Source organism: Vanellus vanellus (assembly GCF_965231255.1).
Source record: "Vanellus vanellus genome assembly, chromosome: 1".
Lineage (NCBI taxonomy): Eukaryota > Metazoa > Chordata > Aves > Charadriiformes > Charadriidae > Vanellus > Vanellus vanellus.
Genome location: NC_138905.1, coordinates 164,390,239 through 164,410,233, shown reverse-complemented (window position 1 = coordinate 164,410,233; position 19,995 = coordinate 164,390,239). Strand labels below are relative to the sequence as shown.

Below are 19,995 nucleotides of genomic sequence, written 5' to 3'. Positions count from 1 at the left end.
ACACTACAAATCAGGATGGACTGAAATATCTGACGACTATTCTGCTGCTGGAATTTTTGCGTAAGAGGAGAAATACAGCTTTTGGAGCTACTTTCAGATTTGGAGGTTATATATAAATATACATAAATACAAGGATTAAAACAAAAATGGAAATACATGTCACCTTTCTGGTAAGGTTTTTCCAACAGCAAAAAGTAGTTTTCCTGTGCGTTTTACACTATCAAGACTAGATTCGGAATAGACTTTAAATGCTGTATTTCAGAAAATATCAGAGAGGGGGAAATCCCACATAGCTTTTGCAAATCTGCTGATATTTGTTGATTTTCTTACCTTTCCATCCCCTAAAGGTAATTAATTTGCTTCTTTTTAATGTTTTTCCTCTCCCCTCCCCCTCTATTTTTTTTAAGGCTTTGAAGTTAGAAGGGCACAGTCATCACTCCAGTCTAAAAGGACAATAATCAAGTAGGACATTACTGAGTATAAAGCTTTGGCCTCCTGAAATCTTCAGTTGAAACTGCTATCTGGCTGATACAGTTATCACTCAGGAAAAAAAATATTACCCTGTATTTTACCAATATTCAGATCCCCTCCTACACACTGAAGAGAATGATTCCGATGTAGTTCATCCATTTTCTTCCTTTTTTGAAACCATGGAAGGGAATTTGATGTGGACTGTTGCTGTAAAAACCAAGCCAAGATTTCTGGCCTCTACCGAGCCCATCCATTTGGAGGATAAAGCCTTTGGGCAGCTCAAACAGCAGAGGCATTTCATGTCTTCATCTGACTTTGTAAACCCTCGTCTTCTGCTTGGCATGTTCCATTGGTTCGATCACTCGTTTTTCCTTAGCTTCAGTTTCTTTTTCCTTCTCCTCTTCTGGAAAATGTGAATTGTTTGGCAAAGAGAGATTCTCTCTCTAGCTCATTCATTATGTACCCATATAATGATTCCTGAAATACCTTTTCCTTTCTAAAAAGCCACTGTAACACCACAGGTTTGGCTATCCAGAATTCAGAATGGATGGCACTGGATTATTTTCAGTGGGTTTTTTTTCCTGTCTCACATGAAATATCATTACTACTGACCTCAAGAGAAATTCTGCTGTAACTATCAGGAAATTAGAACTGTGTCTCTTTTAGTTTACTCTGCAAAATAATCAAAGCATTTGCTTGGAAAATTTGCTGTGTGTTAAAAAAGACACACACCCCCCACGAAATCAAAATTCTTGCTTCAATTTAGGACATTTTAAACCACATGTTAGAGCAAAGCCACAGAAAATTTGGAAACAACTAGATTCACAACTTAGGTACCACTCACAAAACCACAAAAGAAGAAGATATTGGGAAGCCTGTCATCCTGTTTATAAAGCTACAGCCAAGCCCAGGGGTCAGGACACTTACACGAGAGGCCAAGGCTGGGCAGAGACACAAGGGAACGTGTTAGTTTTACCAGTCACGGAGCAGGCACTGAATGTGGGTCTCCCACCTCTCCAGCGAGCGTGTTAATTGCTCGACTAGAGGCAATTCTGCGGTAGGCCTCCTTCAGCCTCTGCTCTTGAAGCTGCTCTCCCTTTGGATGAATCAGTAAGTTAAGTATGGCACCGGAAGAAGGCAAATGAGTGTGTGCCTCAAGGCTACAGCAATCAGCATGGGAGGGACTACAGCTGGATTCAAATCCTTTTTTTTTTTTTCCTTTGGCTTAATTTAGGGCATGGAATGGATCCTTTACTGCGGAGCGGGCTGTAAGGTGTAAGGAGGAATGACTTCACCTCCTCTTCGGTTTTGTGATTGGCACCAAATTCCACTTGCAAATCTTGCCAGAGAAACAATCAAAAATCTTTTGTCTCAGAAAACCTGAAGGCAACCACATCCCAAGCATTTTCTTCAAGCAAGGAGTGCTGTCCAAAGGAATCTAGATATAGTCTGACAATGCATTTCTTTGGGCCATCTGCTTCTGGGGAAAAAAATATCACTATAATGTAAACTTCTTTACAGTCTAACCTATAATTAACAACACTGAAATGGAAATGTGGGGTATAATACACATTCAAATGATAAAAAACCCCAAATATGACCTCTTCTCTACTGTATAGTATATTCATTACATTAAAAGAAAGAAATTTTAATAATTAAATGATTAAATGCTAAATGCTGTGAAAAGTTATAATGCACTGCATATGACTTTACTGTACCCCCTCTACTGGGCAACTCTTAAAAAGCTTCACCTCAAAAACAAAAAAGGAAAAACATACTAGGAGTAAATAGTTGCAAATAAGTAAGTAGCTGCTGACCATACTAAAACACTAGTAGTGTATAAATCAAAATCAAAGAACGTTTAATGTTCATGTAGAAATATACCCTAAATTCACACACCCCCCGATTTTTTGACAGCTGAATGCTAGAGGTTAGATTAGTTTAAAAACATATGCTTACATACACCTTGTTTAAAATTAAAGAAAAATCTAACATAGCCCTATAATTATCTATTTTTTCATGTTTTTTAAATAATAAGTTAGAATCATAACCATAAATATGTTAGCAGCAACATTTATTCTTTTCTATAAACAGAAAAAAATTTTCACACACATCAAGGAGAAAAAAAAGGCTTCACTGAACAGTCTTTCAAGCAAAAGTGAATACAATTTACAATCTATTTTGTCTTTGTTCAATTCAAAGACAGACTTCACTGTGAAGCTCTGATTTACAGCTGTCCAGCGCTATGAACTCCTAAATAAATAAATAAATAGACAAAAATAGAAGAGTGCCTCCTGCAACAAGGGACTCCTGCGAACACTGCCATTTGTTATTTGCATGACAGAAACACCCAAAAGAGGATTAATCTATCAGAAGTGGGAGGCAGAGCACTAGGATGCACGCTGGACCATCACGTAGCCAGCAGCGTGCCCTGCCCTGAAGAGTTTGTTGTGTCAGTTAAGAGAAACCAACACAACTGACTATAAAAGGAACAACAAGCAAAGGGAAGATGTAGCAGTAAGTTGGAACAGAAAGCTGCAGGACAAGATGTGTGCCTTTTTGCCTTTTTTTTTTTTCTTTTCTTTTTAAGTACAGGAAAACAAAGGGGTCAGGGAATTAATGAGTTTCTCCACCCATATGTTTAACTACTGCCAGTGTATAGTTATACTGCGGTTACAATGATACTGGTGTATCTTGAGAGATGATTTTAAGATGAAGAAGAGCCAAGCTTGTGGATGAACTTTACTGCACAGAGAGCAGGAAGTTACAAAGATGTAAGCATGAAAGATAAGCAGGCAAAATGATGATGGAGGGAGGAAAAAAAAAAAACACAGGAATGTGCCAACGACTCCAGTTACCAGGTGCAGAAATAGTAAAAGCTTTGCATGGGAAGAGGGCTAATGCTCAAATGAAGCCACACTCCTTTCTACATCTCCTGGTAGACTCCCTCAAAGTACACCGGGGCCATATGATCAAGAAAAAGCCTTCTCTCCCTCTGGCCCTGGGGAGGAGCTGCAAGACAGACTGTCAAAAGACTAGCTGGCAGTAACAGGCACAGAAGCTGCCAAACTTGGGATGTTTGGACATTGAGAGAGCTTTGTACATATTGACTTGAATTTTTGCCCTGTACAGACTGGCTGCTTGCACGTGCCCTCTCCTTCACCCTCAGCTTCATTCACTGCATACCTGCTCCCCATTTACTCTCCTCCCTCTTCCTTCAACATTGCTTCTTCCATTCCCCTTCACCGTGAAATGGCACAAGTTCTGGATACAAATAAGCACGCCTGAAGAAAAGGAGAGAAGGTCATCCCACGCACAACCAAGGCATGAAGCCCGACATGGAGAGGCATAGAGTAGGAAGCGTGGAAGAGTTTGGGACAGAGCACGTGAGAACAGAAGGTGAACAGAAGGTGGCTGCAACACTTAAACTAGAAGAGTGCCTGAATTAATGTTTTGGAAGTGCAGAGTGACAGAAAAAGTCAGATAGGGGAACTACAATAACTACACACAAACCGTGAAGGCAACAGAAAGGGCGTTTTACACTGAAAAACATGGGAAATCCTTACAGCAAGTGAGAGATCAGGTTCTGAAACAGTTCCCAAATTAAAACTGCGGAAGCCAAAAGGCCACTGTCACGTGAAGGGAGATGGCAAAGTGCATCCAGGACGTATTGCATAACCGTCAGTGTTTGATACACACAGACTATTCACAAGGTTGTACTTAGACAGATGAGGCAAGACTCGCTACCTATTGAAAGAGATGCCTGTAGAGAACAGTTCAGAGGATTTTAGTTACTTCTTGCTTTAAACTGCTCTTACAGGAGCATATTTCACTCTGCTAACTACAGAACTGCAGGGGTAACAGCCAGTTGTGTCTCAAGTTCATCTTTAGAGCATACTCTAATTAGTTTGCTTACTTTCATTCACACAGGGTCTCAGGATTTCAGGTAAAGGAATTCTCGGGAAAAGTCTGCTTTCTTCCTTCAAAATAAACATGTCCGTCTTTGGTTCTTAACAGTTCACTTATTTATGCATTTATTTGGTTTCTCTGATGCCCATTTGCACCACAATTACTTTTTTTCTTTTTAAACCAGCAGCTTCTCTGCTGAAACTACAGAAATCAGACACATTAGGATGAAATCATTTCCAGGACTGCAAAGAACTAGACAACTAGAGGAGCAATGCAAAGACTATGACAAAAGTCTTTCAGGTATCCATATCCAGTATATAAAACACTACCAAATCCTTTGATGAACCTAAAGTACAAGTTATATTTTGGAACAAGCACTACTAATCGTAATCTGATCCCAGACATTTGGGAAAGACTGTTTTAAAACAACTGCTTTGCTATTTTTCTGTGTTTTAAAAGGCAGGATTAAAATGGAAAAACACACATATAATAATGAAATTAAATGACAAAAATATCTTGTATTTTTCCTTCCCTCTTCACAAAACAGCATGAGCGTAGAACTTGATTCTGGATTAATTTGTGGATACAACGTTTAAACATACGAAACAAAAAGTGTAGCGTCAAGCAAAAAAACCATGGAAGGCAAAATTATGTCAATAACCCAACCACTATTAATATTACAGAGTATTAATTAGTAACAACTTAGCATTGTAGATATTTAATTATAATATTTAGAGAACAAATGTTGGCTCTGATGGCTTTCAAAATGTAGCTTAACTTTAGAATGCATATGAAAAGCATCCAATAAACTTTTCATCACAGCTGAATGATATTTACAACGCCTCTTAACTTTTTGAATGTCTATTTTGTCCTTGACTGACTCTGGAGAGGAAGTCCTTAAATAGCAATTCACATTCCAAATACAAACATTCAATTCCTAAAGTTAGTGGTCAACTATACAGTGGTCATGGTTTCAGGAAGAGGTCATGAACGAGATTAAGTGCTTGGATCACTCTAAAACCTTTTAGGGCCTTCTGGACAATCGGGGGTTTGTTTGTTTGTTTTGTTTTTCCACAGAAAGGAGACTGAAATGCCTCTTGACATCGAGGTTTTGTATCCTTTCATAATCCAGTGTTTTTCTGGCAAACTGTCATATCGCATTTGGTATAGAAAATGCTGGTCTTACGAAACAAGTGTCTGTAGCACAGCACATGATTCATGTGGGGAGGTCTATTCCAGCTTCCAGAAGGCCCCTTACTTCAGCGGGGTACCACCCTCACATCTGCAGAAGTCTGTCCTCAATGGACCACTTGGCACAATTAGGACCCAAATTAAGTCAAGACATCACAAATTACCTGAACTAGAAACCCAAATAAATATTGAAATCAACACCTGAGGTACGTTGTAAAACAGTACCTCTACATTGTTACTGCTTGCATGGGTCACATTCTGTCCTCCTCAGTGCATTCAGACACTCAAAGGACCATTATGTTCAGAAGAACTGAAAGGTTCTGACATCAGAGAATTTAAACTAGCTGTGAATCCCATTGAGGAGGTATGACTCATCTCTGAGGTTTAAATTAGATTATCAACCAAGTGAAGCAGCACAGTAAATCTACAATAAAAGATGAATGCCTACAGGAAAATAATTTTTGCCCCTAGTGGCAGATGCTTGAACTTTAAAGGATCCGAGACTAAGCTCTTTGTCTAAGCCTTCCTGACAGAAAACAATTGAAGTAATTTCTTCAGTTGGTCCAACTTTGCTCCATATGCCACATGGAAACAATATCTAAACCCTGTAAAAGAAAGTATATTGTCACTTCTAAACCAATTGAGGATCAAACAATTTACAGAAACCAAGACTTATTTTGCTGACAATTAAACTCTATCACCAAGACTTGAGATTCAATGAAATTTGACAATTGTGAAGAAAGAGGCTTTTGTCTGAGCAAGTCTGAAGCTTTTGGAAGAATCAACAGAAAATCAGAAGACTGAAGTAGATCGCAGTATCAGAGCCTTTGAGGATAGTCTAGAATTCACTAATTAAAATAGCTGCCTTCCTTGCTGTTTCCTCTCTGAATTGCTTTGGTATCACAGCAGAAAGGCATATAGCAAGAGGCAAATTTGGTCTAAGGAGCAAGCGTTACACCCATCACACTTCCTCTTACACCGACAGCATACTTTGTCTATCCTGCTGGTCAAGCTCCATTATGAAGAACCACCATCCCTTTAAAGACGAGATGAAAGACAAGTACGCATCAACAAGTGCTGTACACCAAACCTAAGGGGTATGAAGGGCCTTTCAAGCCTTTTCCTTCCATGCTGGAAGCCATCACATCTACTTTGCAGTAATTCAGATACAACCCAAAGAAGTTTGCAAATGCTAGTCTATTCTAGTGCTGGAGGTCACTAGCTGAAATAATATTCTTGCATCTCCTCCTCACGGAGTCAAAGAACGAATATATTCTTCTGTTTGTCCAAGAACCATAACACTAAATTGTTCTCCTTCTGCTCGTTTAATTGAAAAATAAATAAGCTTTCTATTCAAAACACCTCCATGACTACTTTACAATTATTAAAAAGCAGTCAATAAGCAGTTGAAACATCTTGCATCTCATGAGAAGTACAAACAATAGAAGCAGAGCACAAAGGTATTAAATTAAGCGGTGCTCGCAGCACTACAGTTTAAGATGAAAACTTCTCAGATAATTTCAGAAATTTAGGATTTTGCATTTCACAAAACGTTTCTGTCTCTATTAAAGCTACATAATAATATTGCTTTATTGCGTGGCTAAGATGGGAAAACAATTAATGAAATTCTTTTTTTTCCACAGGAATGTTTCTATTTTTCAAGCAAACACACACTTCTGGAAAGTGTCAGATTGGACATTTCTACTCTCGAACACTCAGCAGGTGAACAAAATCATCTGTATAAGCCCTCATAATCTTTGAGAAACACTTATTTCTGAACAATCATTTCTAAACACTGTTCCTTAAGCCTTCGGTAGTAGCTGAGCAACACTGGTTATTAAATTGAAGTGCAGTAGAGTTTATTTTTTCTTATCTTGATTTAAAAAAAAATAAATATGTTGGGATTGTTTTTTCCATTTTTTCTATTGGGGATTTTTGAGGGTTTAAATATAAGCAGCATTTAGTGAATAGCTTTGAATTCAATATTAAACCATAGTCATAGCTTAATTAGGAAAGAAGATCATTGTCAATACATATTTGGAATATTAAAACTTGTCGGCTTTATAAAAACCTCAAGGCACTTTTTTCTCTCAAATTTCGTTTATTTTGAAAGTGTTCCTTAAATAAGTTTTCTTAATATTAGAACAAGTCTAGTATAACTAGTTTTCTGTTGAAAATATTGGGGGAAAAATGTTCCCTCTATATTGTTAGTCCAATAGAAAAGAAAAGATGACACTTCTAAAGCTAAAACCATCTATATTTCACAATTCTGGTGCTTTCAATTTGCAGAGGTTTCTGCAGGTATCTTCTGTACTAAATCAGCACCAATTTTATTTTTTCTTTTTCTCCAAGAGTAAGGCAACATTAGCTGATTAAAGGTAACTATTACCAACTCTTCCTTTGACCGTTTTACCATTTTTTAGCCAGGAAATACCAGAAATATTCTGGAAGGCTAAGAGTAATTGTTTACTTTTGGCCAGTTGTTGAGACTGGGGGGAGGGAGAATTGTTCTAAGAGGAGACTGGAGAATGAAGGAAGGGAGAAAGGAAAGAAGCATTATAGTAACATCAGGCAAAGCACATGGGGGTTTTATGTACGTATATATGTATTTTTAAAATACATATTTTATATATGTGCATGGGTGTATATATATAAATAAATATTAAAATTATGGTTCGTTCCTTTCTCTTAAATATAGCGGTGAATTCAGAACACCGAAGACTTGAAGACAACCGCCCTTAAGCACACGGACAGCTAGGTACCCTGAACCCCCAACACTGTAGTGGGTAAGAAAGACAGCTCTACTCCAATGAGATTTTGAGCAAAAGCCTAACATTGGTGCTCTCAATAATGCCCTGGAAGAGTCTGCCTCTCTATCACGTACCTGGTAAACCTAGGCTAACGTTAACCTCTGTGAACACCCTTCTTTGCCTCGTCATTTCTTATACACACTCTTCAAACTGGAATCCTAAATGGCTAGAAAATAGAAATAATCATGGATTTGAAGTTCTATTATTTTATGCCAGAAAAGCGTATCTTTTACTGACTGAACCCCTAACCTCTATTACTGAAAGGATAATCTTACCACAACAAAGATGCCGTTTGTACTTTGTACTTAACAATAACTTAACCAAGTAAGCGCCATACAGCAAATCTGGTTTGAACAGGCACAGGAACACCAGAACTTCAGTTTGCTTTTAGTTTCTTCTTCTGTAAACTGAAAGAAAGTTAGGCTCCTATCTCATTAGGCAATGTGCAGATTTACCCATGTTTACAGGTCATAACAAAAATAGAAGGTTCTTCATTAAGCATCCAGCATTAAGAATATATTCCCCTATTTCTATGAGAGGGAAAAGAAAGCAAACACGAGTGATAGACAGCAACAGTACTTCTGAAACTGTTCATTACCCCATGTAATGAGAATATTGCTGCATATAAAACATTTAACATTCTAAACCCAATCTTTCTAAGTGAAGACAGACACTCACCAACTTCTCTCTAAAGACCAGCATGACAGATTATAAACATAAAGCAAGTGCACTGGAAGAAGAGATGAATGAGATAGTGTAAAGTTTATTTACAGCTTTAAATGTTCATATTAAAAAGTAGGGAGGGGAAGAAAACAACACTGAGCAAATGCCCCTGGCATCTAATCACTTACTGTCCTCTGGGCACGTCCTACAAAGGATGGGGCAGGAACAGTATTCCTGTTTGAAAAATTATGACATCTTAAAAACAGATGTAGGAACTTTGTCTGAAAATTTAGACTGAACTGTATCTCTTTGGGGTTGCGAACATTCAAACTGATGAATGTGAAATTATGCTGAGAAATGAATACATGCAGGGACAAATGAACATGTATTCCCCATGAACGGGAAGCTTACCACAAAGCAAAGAGTTTTTTCTTGCCTACACACGAATTAGCAATATTCTGCATTGCATCATTTGCATATTAAACAGACAATAACTTCATTGAGAAAAAACAGGTTTACCACGCACACAGAGAAATCTCATCGCATCTGATAAAAAGAAAACTGAGCAAGAGAAGAGTTAGGCCATCTATCCTCCTTCCATTATACCTTGTAATTGAAAGCAATAATGTCCACATTCCAAATCTTCACCTTCTCAGGTTTCGATGCACTTTCAGATTATTCTGCACTCTGTGCCCCAACACAGGCTCATGAAGATTTATGCTTGGAAGAGGGCAGGACATATGCAGAAGACAGTGTTAAGGGGTTGGGAGAAATGGAAGAGCAGCATTCCCAGACACAGAAAGCAGAGGATAAATTCAGGTACACAGTGGGTGAAAACTGGCAAGGACCATACCAGTGGACAAAAAAACCTGATGAACATTAGGAACCTAATGAAACTCAACAAGGGTAAATGTAGGGTACTGCACCTGGGGAGGAATAACCCCATGCATCAGTACAGGTTGGGGGCTGACCTCCTGGAGAGCAGCTCTGTGGAAATGGACCTGGGAGTCCTGGTGGACAACAGGATGACCAAGAGCCAGCAATGTGCCCTGGCGGCCAAGAGGGCCAATGGCATCCTGGGGTGCATCAAAAAGAGTGTGGCCAGCAAGTCGAAGGAGGTCATCCTCCCCCTCTACTCTGCCCTGGTGAGGCCGCATCTGGAGTACTGCGTCCAGTTCTGGGCTCCCCAGTTCAAGAAAGACAGGGATCTGCTGGAGAGGGTCCAGCAAAGGGCTACGAAGATGATTAGGGGATTAGAACATCTTTCATATGAGGAAAGGCTGAGGAACTTGGGTCTCTTTAGTCTAGAGAAAAGAAGAATGAGGGGAGATCTTATTAATGATTTCAAATACTTGAAGGGAGGATGCCAGAGGGTGGGAGGAGTCTTTTTTCAGTGGTGCCCATTGATAGGACGAGGGGTAATGGGCACAAGCTTGAACATAGGAAGTTCCATCTTAACATGAGGAGGAACTTCTTCACTTTGAGGGTAGTGGAGCACTGGAACAGGCTGCCCAGAGAGGTTGTGGAGTCTCCCACTCTGGAGACATTCAAAACCCGCCTGGACGCCGTCCTGTGCAACCTGTTGTAGGTGACCCTGCTCTGGCAGGGGGGTTGGACTAGATGATCTCCTTCCAACCCTGCCTATTCTGTGATTCTGTAACTTATAAGGAGTTTAACTTTAAACCTCCTCTGAGTTTACAAATGTCATAAATGTTGCACAAGTAGCACATGACAAAAGCTCAAGTTTGAGGAGTATTAGTGACCTCCATATTCTTTTTTTAACTGGCAAACGAGGAAGGATGAGGGGATGCTACAACTAGAAGACAAGCAGGTCAGTAGTCATTCACGAGTCTTCTACAGCAGTGAAAAGTCGAACACAGAAACAAAACCACCTCCTTAGCATACAACGCACTTCTACTCTGAACCAAACAGTTGAGAATAACGACTTGGACACCCTTCTCCCATACACTGGTCAGCTTGCTTCGCGTACTGGCTCTGTGAACACAATCTCCTACCCAGCATTAGGTGAGGAACAGTTAAAGCAGCCTCAAGCTTCTCCAGACATTTCAAAAATCATCTCACTCCACAGCCTCTTGTTAGGGACCACCACAGCTAAACACTCTGCTCAAGCTGAAATCAAAAGCTATGGTAACAAAATAGGCAAATAAGAATCACCTAGGAAAATGTTCAACAAGAGCCTGAATTTAAATGAAAGTTAAACCAAACCTCCATGAACCTGCAGTTTCCAGTTTCAAGCTACCTACCTCAAGGCTGGTATTGCCACAAGCGATAATTAATGTCCATTACATACTACTATTCTAATTACAGGACTATTGTCCAGTAACTAATTAAAAAAAATAAACGTTCTTCATATGCTTGATGCTGCTCTAAAACACTTTGTGAAGCTCTCTTAAGAGTGGTAGCTGTCAACATACACAGCTTGTCATCATGCTGCCTCCTCCAAATATAACATTGTCTTACATAAAATGACATTAGAAACCAAAAACTGAGGGAGGTCCTGCATATGCATTCACCTGAATACATAATAAAAAGCCTCTGACAAAGTACCTACTGATCCTGATGGAAAAAAAAGAACACCTGGGCAAGACAGGGTGGAAGCAAACAAGTAATGTTGTCTTGTATTATTCACAAATAGCTTAGTAATTAACTCTATCAAGTTTATATTTTTTAAACTGAACAGCACACTGAAATAGAGCTTGATTCAATACCTCTACTTCCCTAACTGTTGATTTCTATCCTTCAGTTTTTGTTCTAGATTGCCAGAACAGGCAGATTCACATACAACATCCATTCTTTTCTACACTAAAATTTTAATTTTGGATCGAGAAGTGACTTTTGTTTCCAAACACTCTCCAAGATCACCACAGGCACAAACTAATCTTCACTTGTTGCATAATCTGCAAGATGCTGGCAATCTAATAAAAAGAAAAAAAAAAAAAAAGACTAATTAATTCACCCAGATGCTGCAGTGCAGATTACCTAGGATCATCTGGGAGAAAGATTTCTGCACAGTTTAAAATGAAATGAGCTTGCACTGTGATAGTATTAGTTTTATTTTAATTTATAGCCATTCAGATACAAAAAAAAAAAAAAAAAAAAAAAACCAAACAACCCAAAACCACCAAACCCCAACACCAAAATGGGCTGTTTTTCCTGCAAACACCAAAGCGGTCTAACTCTGTCCCTTACAGACAGCACAGGAAAGATCCCAGAAGAGCCAAGAGCCTGATGTGTAGGGCTTTCACCTGGGATGGGGGAGCCATGTGTTCAAGGCCAATCTAAAATCTGAGAGGGAGAAGATCCGGGCTGCCTTCCTCACATTCCACAGACATGCTCTCACCACCTGGCTATTCATTATCCCTGCCCTGCTCTTCCCCAAAATAATTTTTTTGGAAACGCTTCTGCCTTGTTCCAAGATGGAATGAAAGTGGGGTTTTTTTGATACGTTTTTCCCCTCATTTCTCAAAAAAGCTCATTTCCCACCCAGAACAGGCATCCATGAGAGGGGGTCCTATCCATGTGGCACCTCCAATCCCCACTATCCACAACAGTCACAGCAGCATCCAGCAATTTTTAAGCAGATTAAAAATAGCAAAAAAAAAAAAAAGTATGTATTTAAAATACTTATTATCAAATCCAAAAAAACCCTCCATCCTTCAGATTATCTCCAAAAGCTTATTTGCAGCTGCACCACCTCAGCTAGGCCCTCTTTTTAAGCCCCTTGCAGTTTTCCCATCGATATTACTGCAGTCTCCCCCTCTGTTTTCAAGTGTCTCCGACCAACATTTCCTTCCCTCCTTGCCACAAATCTCATCAAAACAGTCTGCCATCTATGCGAGCCTAAAACATAACTCCGTTTTTACTTTCCCGCAACACTTGCGGGAAAGATCTGTCTCTGAACAGCTTCTGCGCAGTCTTCTAAAGCCAATACTTTTAATTAGGTTTCTCTCTTTGTCAACTCTTCCATTCCTCCTTTTTGCTTGGCTGAGGTGGGGCGAGAGCAGCTCTCTCTGTAGTTGCTTTAGCAAATGAAAAAACTAGACTTTGCAGTATCTGGGCAGGTCAGCATATGGTCAGAAATGAGTTTCGCAGCAGGCCGTTTCCCCCACCAGGGGATCTTAATGTGAAGAAGATAGAAAATCTCTGTGCAGGGACGTGAAATCTTGTGCCAGGGAAGCAGGAGACTGCGCTTGGAAGTGGCTGTCAGTACAAGCTTCACGCTATTTCCCTATCAAGTAATGTCCCGTCCCCTCCTACAAACAGCTTTTCCATAAACCTTTTAATTTTATCTCCCGTATTAAGCGTAAATAGGGTGAGCACTGACTGACTCCGTGAACTGAAAATGTAATGGGCTTGTCTCATCAGTTTGCAGCCAAGTTTCGTACAATTACTACTGCAGAGAAAAATAGGATAGAGTTGAATTGAGTTATGCTAATAGATAATAAATGTAAACATAACTCCAGAGTACTAGCTACTAACTTTAAAGACTACTCCTACAGCAATCAACTTTATAAGGTTCCTGACAGAATCATAAAGGTGATAAAACACATGGAAGCGTAAGACTATTTAAACCCTTAACAAAAGCCACGATAATACTAACAGTAAATGAGCAACTCCCACAAAATATCATTTAATAATCACGCCCTGATAAGGTTTAAAGTACATATCGCCATTGTTATATGAAAAAACATTAAAGTTTTTTTTTTTCAACACTTGTAGCAACCTAACAGGTTTTAATTACCACACCTACTTCAGTGACGAGCTGTTCCACTCAAACACCCAAACATAATATTTACAACGTTGTGCGGTTGTTAAGGATCTTGATGATTGATGGAACCTATTGTGTTGCCATCTTAATAACAACAAACGCAAGTGATTACCAACACGGAAGAGAGAATCTGTGTTTTTATTTTACAACAAAAGGCTGTCCTATAGGGACTTATTTTCAACGTAAACTAACAAACCTGTGCACACGTGAACGTGCTTTAGAGCTTGGCACTGAGAGTAAAAAACAAAGCCTGTGCTGCTTTAAGGACAACGTATTTTTTTGTACTAGCTTAAGAGAACATGAAAGCTGTCAAAAGAGATGGTTCATACAATCCCGCAGAATTCATCTTGACCACAAGGAAATATCTGAAAACTGCATCAGAAAGATAGCATAGATCTTGTTTCCGAAAAAAAAAAAAAAACGCAATTGAGCCATTGAGTCAAATAGGAATACAATACATTTTCTGGCATCGCTACTGAATATTTATATCAGTGATGAATGAGACTACAAACGAAATATTTTAACATGAAGCTTTGCCTTGTTAACTGCATGATATGCCAAAACACCACCTACTGTAAATCACAGGGTTTAAGACCAGTATTTCTTGTTTAAACATGCTACTTGTTCAGCAGAATCACTTGTGTGAACAAGCATACATTAATGTACACTAACTAGAGCAGTTTCACTATCCAACTGATAGAGTATAATTTAACCTCATTATCAGCATTGTAATTTTCAGGCTGCTGAAATATCATATTTGTTGCAAATATTATATGGTTTAAATACTTTAACAACATTGCCCATTTGACGCTTCTGTCAGATAAAATGCAGATAGGCACTTGTGCATTGAACATGCTTTTAATCCTATAAAGAAACTTTCTCTGTCAAATTATAGGTGTTTCAACACTTGATTTATGAACACCATAATTAAAATCCTTATGCCTTAAAGAAAAAAAAGCTCTTCATTATAATAACAGCTTTCTTTCACATTTTTATCTTTTAATATTCCAAGTTTGCTTTTATATGCTGCTATTAGCTATCAGTTTGGCATGTCATTCCTGGCTGCCAAAACAGGAGACTATTTCTTTTTATGAACTGGTCAAACCGCAAAGTCTGGATAAGCACTCAAAGGGATGAATGTTTATTTAATACTTCCACAAAGCATTTGCAGGGAAAAAAAAAATAAATCTGCTAATTTAAGAGGTAGAGGACAACCATCACACAATTCAGTGCTTTCTATTTCTAGGAAGGCCAGAAATGCTGTAATGTCTGCCAAAATATTTCTCCTCTTTCTATGAGCTGTCAGAACCAAGAGTTAGGAGACATACAATAAAATATAAAAAAGAAAGAAAGAAAAAAAGGAAAAAGAAGCTAGATTTTCATATGCATTTCTGTAGTGGTTCTGGTTCAATTTGAATTTTAGACAGATCTTTGGAGGGGGAAGAGATTCCTATTTTATCTGAACAAATTCATGCACATCATTCATTCATTCTTACAGGACCCATCAGCAGAGCAGCAGCAGGTTTCAGTTTCCCAAACTCAATGCAATTCAAAATTACACACAGTCTCCACTAAAACTACCATTACTGAAAGTGATGCAGTTACACATTAGCATCCCTTCTCTAAAGAAATCGCTGTCCCCAAATCTCAGAAAAGAACAATTCATTTACAAGCTAAGCAAGTAACCTTGAATCAAATCCTGAAGCTTGTCAAAACTAGGATCTTCTAAACTATCAGTAAGAAACTAATTTCAAAAGAGGGAACTCCCAATTCAAGTGATTGCTCCTGAAGTCATGGTCCCTTTTACCTAGCTTTCTATCAAATTAGTTTTGAAATGTTACAAAACATCTTGAAAAAGAAATTAAAAGGAATATTGGCTGAAGGTCTCCTTGACGGGACGAAAGCATCAGACTCTACAGGGTTAGCATCAGACTCTAGGGTTATCTGACTTTTGGCCACTAATTACAAAGCCAACAAAAGTTCCTGAACTCAGCATTACATGAAGGTGAAAAGCTTACTGTGTAAAAGAGAAAATATACTTGCAGATAATGAGGACAACCGAACAGAACCACATTACTATTGCTCAGTGGTGAGATTGAAAATTCACTCCTCAAAGTTCACCACTAAAAACATAACAGATAAATTTTGTTATCCTTCAAACAAGTCATTGTAATGCTAGACTGGGATAAAACAGATCATGCTGCCCTCTTGTGCTAGACGTGCACAGAAATCAAACCCTTTATTCCTGCAAGTGACACATGAAGAAGAATATATAAAGCATTCACTATGAAGTAGAAATCCTCTACGTTTTTCTCTTTACAGATATTTTGACATACATGCAATTCCCTTACTGGGATTTGGATAGAAAAGCAAAGGAAAAGTTTCAAGAGAAAGAGTCAAAGTCTACACTCCAAAAAATAAACAAGTTCTGTAAACAAATGCAGACAAGTCAGATGTGATAAATCCTAAGATACAACCACGTAATCTGTAACTTTCAATCAAGCTTTCACTATAGCTATTTAAGTGACGCTGTATAGATATCTACTGATAAATTTGAATTTCAGTCATAAATATCTGATCCTTCTTTCTGAATGCTGAATAACACTAAACTTTAGTCACTTAGGATTATCAGCTCAATAAGGTTAAGTCCTTAAGAAATAGAGAAACATCATTTATTAATAAGGTTCTTCCAAAGTAAAACATACTTAAAGTAGTAACATCTAACTGGTTTTAGATCTATGCTAAACGACAGAAATGTTAAATCTCTGTACATACAAATATTGTTGGATGGGAAGAGAAAGAGGAGACAGGTCCTCATATTCCTCTTTTGTCTCTGCTATATAATCCAGGTTCCAAAAATACATCAAAATTCTTACATCATCTGGGTAAGGTGCTCATTACTATTCCCTTTACAACCCTCCCCTCCCTATATCTTGCTAATGCAATCTGTAAAGAGAGATCTTGGGCTCGTGCCTAAACTAATTCACATAGTATAATTTTTTTAGAAATAAGTCATTTCATTTATTCACCACGATTGATTGGAACTACACTGTTGGGAGCTGACAGACATGTCACGATTCACCACGTATTTCCATTTCCTAATGTTGACTCCCTGATGCTGCTCATTAGTCTGTTTCCCCAATAAGAACTATCGAGAGCTTGGGATGTGTATTTATTTAAGTTTCCTTCCTCAACTTTGGAACATGGATCACTGTGTGTTCAAAATACTGACTGTGGCATTTTTTAATTGCTGATTATTTTTGGAGAAATAAAACAGAAAAAGTCAGTTCAGCAATTGCATCTGCTAAGGTCTTAGAGACCTCACACAAATACTGAGAACACACTGGATGCTTAAATGATAGATCGGTCACTGCAATATCAGTTTTGCTAATATAGCATATGATAATTAATAGCTTGGCTATTAAAATCATAACCCTAGAAAAATGACACATTAATAATCTCGATTTCTTTTCAGTATGTCTTTCATAGTCTTAAAAAAAGAAAAAGAAATAAAAAGACTTCTACTTAAACAAACCTCACTCCAATGCCAGAAAATAGCATCTGAAGTTCTAAAAGATAAATACACAATAAAAAACCATGTAAATCACACAATGAAACACAGATGTTACAAACAGAATTTCAGAACTGCTACATGCTGTAGTTCTGAATAAGAGCACCATCTCTCATGTCATCTTTTTCCCTTTTCTTTTTTTCCTTTTTCAAAAGATGTATAGATCAGAACAGCAGTACCTTTGCATGCCACCATGACCAAAAGAAAGATGAGGGGAAAAAAAGTATACGCACACTGAAGTTAATCTCCTATTATAAAATATCTGCTGATAGATAGAAACACACATATCTGTAAGTCATGACAGTGTGTGAATACCAGCGATAGGCAGGTTTTATGAATGCCACTCTTTTACAAAGCACTGCTAATTTGAGCTTCACAGTATGTTACAAAGCCAAATGTTATTTATTACTCTATATTGTCCCTGATTTTTACTCTGCAGTTGTTTGTTACAATGAGCCATGTTTATAGGCATTCTTACAAGATTATTATGTACTCCCTCAAAAAATGCAGTTACTGCAGATGCCATGGATTTTAAAAAAAAAAAAAAAAAAAAGGAAAATCTCTATCTGAAAACAAACCCCAACAGTACTATGATTTCTTGTGATGTACGTGCTCTCACTAGCTCTCCACTAACCTGTTTCCTGAACTTACAGCTTCACTTCTAATTCTTTGCAGCAGCCGTGAATTTACACTGTCATAGACTCACAGTACAAGCAGACCAGCTTTAAACTTGTGCAGTTGTAGGTTATTTTTCTAAGAGGGAAATTGTACATGATTCATTCACCATATTATGGACATGAACCCTTTCTCCACATTAATTTTTTTTTCCTGAAAATATTACTAATTTTAATAACTACTCTGAAACAATAAAGCCATCCCTATATACCTTTACAATCATTAAACAGCTTCTAGAACTACGAGAACAAAATTATGTTCCTTTTCTTCAAGGGAGTGAAGGCCATCAGATTTCTGTTTCTCATGTAAGACCGGCTATTAAATCAGTATCACCTCACTTCCCCACTCTTAACTCTGCTCCAGCTCATCTCCATGTCTTTTGAAGAACATCAGGATTTGGATTACAGTTTTAAATTGCATGCTTTATGCTTCTGACCATTCTGGAAGGATAGTAAGCCACACAGTTTCTCAACAACTGTGAATTACCACGCATGCTTAAAATTACTTTTTAAAAGAGCAAACAACATTTGGGCTCAAACTTTCAAAGAAAAGCACAAGCAGGGCATCCCCACAAAATGCATGCATATTCAGCATATGGAAGAGACCCCTGTGTAACTGAACCAGAACATCAGCAATGCAACTAAAAGGACAATGTACAACAATGTACAATTCATTTTTCTGTAGACTACGTTCGAAAAGAGTAAGATCAACCATCAACAAGCAGTCAACATTACGACTTTGAAATTTTAAAAGACCACATGTAAATGTAAAGCAGCAAATAAACTCCACAAATGTGCAAATAGACTATAAATTCGTAATTACCCAGAAACGGCGTCGTTCACATAATCAATGAGGTACATTAAATATTAAGAGTTTTTTCACTATTAAACTTACCTATAGGATTTCTGTCAAAAAATAAGACAGGAGCTTTCAAAATGGATTGAAACATTTTGTTGTGCAAAGTCTGACCAGAATTAACGAGAACTTGAAATACCAGAAGGCTTCTTATTATGCCAAACAGTATTGTAGCCACTGTTAAACCTGAAATTAAAAAAACATGGACAGAGCATGCATACAGATACCTATCTTTCAAAAGGAAAATAATTTTAAAATAAAAATGAACTAAAAGCAAATTTTGTTGACTTCTGTATATAGTAAGAATCCAAACTTAAGCCTAGGGACTCAGACTGAGCACGGAACACAGACATCTTATATTTGTCACTAGCTTCAGTTACTATTACGTCATCGATTTGAACAACTTCTCTTTTTCAGTTTGAAAGAATTGGTACTTCATAGAAATGCAGGAAACTTCTGTTAACCCATAAAATAAATCTGTATTAAAACCTTCTGCATAACAGCTTTGCTAAGAAATTCATTTCACAGTGCCGTGTATAATTGTGGCTTGCAGAGGTCACTGAAGATTCAACATTTGCCAGCAGGTATTAACCAAGCAATATATACATGGCTATTTAGAGACAACCTTGAGTTATTCTCAATCAGCCCAAACCACTCATGCCATTCTTCCCCTTGTAAACCACATCAAATAATTTAAATTATGTGTATTTCTTGAACACGGTATGAGATGCATCCCTTATGCCATGTGAAATAGAGCCCTTTAGGGAATTGGTCTGTAGACTGTTTGTCTTTCTTCTGGGCACATCTCCACTTACAAGACAGGGGTGCTACAGGGCAAAAGATGGAAACAAAGAATGATGAGATTGCTGCTGCTCTGTTTGCTGTATGTAACCTCCACTGTGCCTGCCCAAATTCCCTGTTGGTGAAGGTGAACAGTGAAGGTGTTAACCTGACATCTGGCAGTGCTTCCAGGCTCCAGGTGATCTGCTCCAGAAACTAAGCATAGCCACCACAAGCCCAGATGCTCAGGCCTCAAGGACACCCTTAAGTTAGACCTTAAC

At 38.1% G+C, this 19,995-nt stretch overlaps 1 protein-coding gene across 2 annotated transcripts in view; it reads right to left on the bottom strand.

Annotated features, from left to right (window-relative positions):
* ABCC4 (ATP binding cassette subfamily C member 4 (PEL blood group)) overlaps positions 1-19,995 on the bottom strand; it is a gene marked incomplete at its 5' end in the record, with an annotated part of 152,379 nt that overhangs the window by 73,442 nt on the left and 58,942 nt on the right. For both annotated transcript variants that reach the window (XM_082495573.1, XM_082495574.1), the window contains one exon: positions 18,974-19,120. In XM_082495573.1, coding sequence (XP_082351699.1) covers positions 18,974-19,120 — 147 coding nt within the window. The remainder of the gene's footprint in view (positions 1-18,973; positions 19,121-19,995) is intronic.